The sequence below is a fragment of the Triticum urartu genome, chromosome 5A (genome assembly GCF_056163025.1).
Source record: "Triticum urartu cultivar PI428250 chromosome 5A, HENAU_Tu73, whole genome shotgun sequence".
NCBI lineage: Eukaryota > Viridiplantae > Streptophyta > Magnoliopsida > Poales > Poaceae > Triticum > Triticum urartu.
In genome coordinates this window covers 94,821,321-94,825,034 of record NC_141877.1, presented here as the reverse complement: position 1 = coordinate 94,825,034, position 3,714 = coordinate 94,821,321, and the positions used below count along the sequence as shown (strand labels likewise).

General features: G+C 54.3%; 1 protein-coding gene across 1 annotated transcript; it reads right to left on the bottom strand.

Annotated features, from left to right (window-relative positions):
- Positions 1-458: 458 nt before the first annotated feature.
- LOC125508010 (putative polyamine transporter At3g19553) lies at positions 459-2,308 on the bottom strand. Its single transcript, XM_048672554.2, has 2 exons — positions 1,229-2,308; positions 459-1,140 (listed from the first exon to the last, which is right to left on the bottom strand). Exons 1-2 carry the CDS (start codon positions 2,188-2,190, stop codon positions 645-647), a joined length of 1,458 nt encoding a protein of 485 aa, XP_048528511.1. The 5' UTR covers positions 2,191-2,308; the 3' UTR covers positions 459-644.
- Positions 2,309-3,714: the final 1,406 nt, after the last annotated feature.

The window sequence follows — 3,714 nt, the reverse complement described above, 5'->3', positions numbered from 1 at the left end:
CGGGTGTTCTTCTTCCTCCCGCACGCCGCCTGTTGTCACCGGCCGGCCGCCAGCTGCCGCCTCCTGCAGCCGGCAGCGCTCCCTCAACCGCCTCGCCGCCCTCCCCTAAACCACCCCCCGCCACCGGTCTTCCGCCGCCCCGGCCATCCCTCTAGGGCCCTCCCACGCCGAGCTTTTTCTCCGGCCACCGCCCCACCATCACCCCCCGCCACCGCCGGCTACCACCGCCCCCATCCTGAACCTTAAAATAGATAATGGGGTGATGACCGAAGCCCATTCTTTCTTTCTGGTGAGGCCCTTCCTTCTCCTTCCATGATTCAAAAATCGACTAACCCGAACTAGGAAAGTCAGATGACTGAAATCTAGCTAAACTGAAAACTAGAGTATTTCAGTTCAGTCAATCAACCCACTGCGCTCTGCATCGAGATCCAGAGCTCAAACCCTTGAAACGAATCCCAAACATGAAGCAACTACAATGATCACCCTGAAAAGTCGGGGGTTTATACAACTCAACTAACTCTGGCATGAAGGAATTGGTGTATGACAAATATACCCATTTACTGAACCTACTGTACAGCAACTGTACTAGGTACGTACAGTATGTGTCTAGGTACAAATTGCGACCGCCTCTCCCCGCGCGCGCGCTACTCGGCCTTGCTTGCCACTTCCTCCTCCTGGGCGTGGGGCACGCCGGCGGGGAGGAGGACGGCGCGGACATCCTCGACGTCGTCGTCGGACGACGATCCGTGGAAGCTGTCGGACGGCACGGGCGTCAGGAACTCGACCCAGCCGCTGCCCTTGAGGCGTTCGACGCCGAAGTACATGGCGACCCCGACAGCGAGCACGATGATGTTGACGACGATGGTCGTGGCCGACGCGAGGCACATGACGGTGCCGATGAGCAAGACGGGCGGGACGCACATGACGGCTGCCCCCACGGAGCCGAGCGGGATCCGGTACGGCCGGGGCAGGTCCGGGTTCTTGAAACGCAGCTTGACGAACGCCGCGAACACGGCGAGCATGCCGAGCCCGTATAGGAAGTTGAGGAGCTCGATGATCTCCTGGAAGCTCATGAAGGAGAGGACCACCACCCCCGTCGCCGAGCAGAGGATGCTGTACGTCGGCGTCCCGTGTCGCGATCTGCGTGTAAGACAATGCATCGCGGGAAGATGAGACATGTTTTTTTGGTTTCTTCTTCGCGGGAAGATTGGATTTCGAGATTCATCACCTGCGGGCGAAGACGGCGGGGATCATGCCCATCTCGGCCATGCCGAGGAGCTGGAAGGAGTCGCTGCTCATCTCGGCCTCGAAGAGCCCCATGTTGGACATGGCCGCCGCGGCCTGGATCCACACGCGCAGCCAGGGCCCGCCGATCCTCTGCCCGACCTCGGAGAAGAACCCGTCCGTCCACTCGGCCGCTGTCTCCGATGGCAGCGCGCCGGTGCCTGCCAGGAGCGGGATGAGGTACGCGCCGACGACGAGCGCCACGGCGCCGAACACCGCCTTGGGGAACGTCTTCCTCGGCTCGTCAACCTCGCCGGCGAGCGTGCTCGCCTTGTCCCAGTAATTGAGGTTCCAGAACATGGAGTTGAAGTAGCCGCGCGGGTCGATGGCCTTGGGGTTGACGGCGAGCCAGCGGGAAGGGCGGATCTTGGGGATGGCGAGCGCGGTGAGCGCGACGAACGGGGACAGGGAGAAGGCGGTGAGGAAAAGCGCCGAGAGGCCGACGAGGTGGAGGCCGCGGAAATTGAGGTAGGTGAGCGCGGCGGTGAGGCCGAGCACGGCGAGCGAGCGGAGCGGCGGCGCGAGGGCGAGCCCGCTGGAGCGGAGGTAGTCGAGGAAGAGCACCGGGTAGAGCGCGTTGTCGAGGGTGCCGGAGGCCCACTTGGAGAAGCCGACGAGGAAGGCGACGGCGGGGCCGAACGCGGCGGAGACCCAGGCGACGTAGCCGGCGTTGGTGGGGAACGCGGAGGCGAGCTCGGCGGTGATGAGGGCTTCAGGGAGCGACCAGAGGACCGGGAGGATGAGGAAGCCGAGGAGCGGGAGCAGGGCGCCGCCGCCGGCGCGGACAGAGTCCTCGATGCCGAACGGCCCGCCCGAGACGTCGTAGAAGATGAGCGCGACGAGGGGGAGCACCGTCAGGGGGCGCCGCCTCGCCGCGGGGACGTCCTCTCCGCCTCCGCCGGTCATCGGGTCAACGGCCGCGCGCCACCGCCCCCGCCGCCGCGGGCGACGAGAGAGACGGATCAGGGGATTGGTCTGGTGAGGTGTGGAAGTATGGAAAAGAAATGGTCGTCGTGTTGGGGGGAAGTTGCGGGAGATATTATCGGGTGATTTGGGCATGGCAACTGGCAAGGCGGGCCCAGGGTTCTGGTGATGATACTCCTGTATTGCAGTTAGACAGGGTCCGCACGTGCTCGCACGCATCTCGGTGTATAGCTTTTTCTAAGGGAATGTCAGTGTACAGTTTATTTTACAGCAATGTCAGTGTATAGCCATTAAGCTTATTTTCTAGTAGGACTTCCAACCATAAAATATCATATATAATTTAGAAAAAATAAGTATAATATATTTGCGCCATACAATTGATGATCTAAGAAATATGTGTAATAATATAACAAAAAATTCAGAAAAAAGGAGTATACTGTATGCCATAATCATGCATGTTAAGAACTTGGAAATATCCTATTTAGGGCAAACATGTTTAAACCCATTTGGTTTATGTCTTGGAGTATGGAATTGCTATAAATCGACCAATTCCACTTCAATTAAATTGTTGCTTTTGACCCGCAGATTGTAGAACAACTGTTCTACGGTAATTTTCATCAAATCACAAAACGTTACAATAATATATATAGAAAATAAAAAAGTAAAAAATAAAGACTAATCTCTAGCCAACTAATGCCTTGCTTAGGAAACATGGTGAAACCAATGTGGTGATCTGATTGCGCTGACCAACATCACAGATGTGCAGTAATCCATTCATTTAGTCACATCAAATGTTTTGCCTTTATTCTATAATGCACAAGCATCAAATCTTCCTTGAACCTGAATTTCCAGCATCACTTCTTGCTTGAAGATCTTGCCATTGCGTTGAGTCCAAATTCTCCAACATTCTTAGATAATAATATCCAAAGCTATTCCTTTAGGAAGTGAAGAGTGTATGAGCATGATATCATAAAAACTTGATATGCCCAGTATTCTAGTGGGAGCAATGTTGTTCCAGCAATCTTGAGAAAAATTGCAGTCCCAAAACAAATGTCTCAAGGTTTCTTCGGCATTCTCATTGTAGAAGACACATTCATAGCACTCCAGGTGCATGTTTTTTCTCTTAAGCAGATTCCTGGTGTTAACTCTGTCATGAAGCAGCAGCCAGGAAAATATTTTATGTCTGAGCCTATTAGCTGTCTTCCAGATCCATTTGAACAGTTGATTCTCCTTAGTCCTATAAAAGATGAATTGATAAGGATCAACGTGATGATCCAAAGGTTTTGACCCAATCTTTCACGGCGAATCAACAAATATCTAATCTTCCAATCATGCAATGAACGCAACCTGAAGAAGAGGAACGAATCCAGCAAGCAACATGACGATGATCAAAACATGCCTCAAACCTCATCCTGATAATTCTTGATGCACACAAGAACCTTCACGCAACTTTATTCAATCTAGATATGCGGCGGCGCCGTCCCCGGAGGGATGCTTCACCCCGAG

Coding starts and splice junctions, on each gene's coding strand:
- LOC125508010 (XM_048672554.2), bottom strand. CDS start 2,190: ATGACCGGCGGAGGCGGAGAGGACGTCCCCGCGGCGAGGCGGCGCCCC. Junction 1,141..1,228: donor CCCGCCGTCTTCGCCCGCAG/GTGATGAATCTC, acceptor TCTTACACGCAG/ATCGCGACACGGGACGCCGA.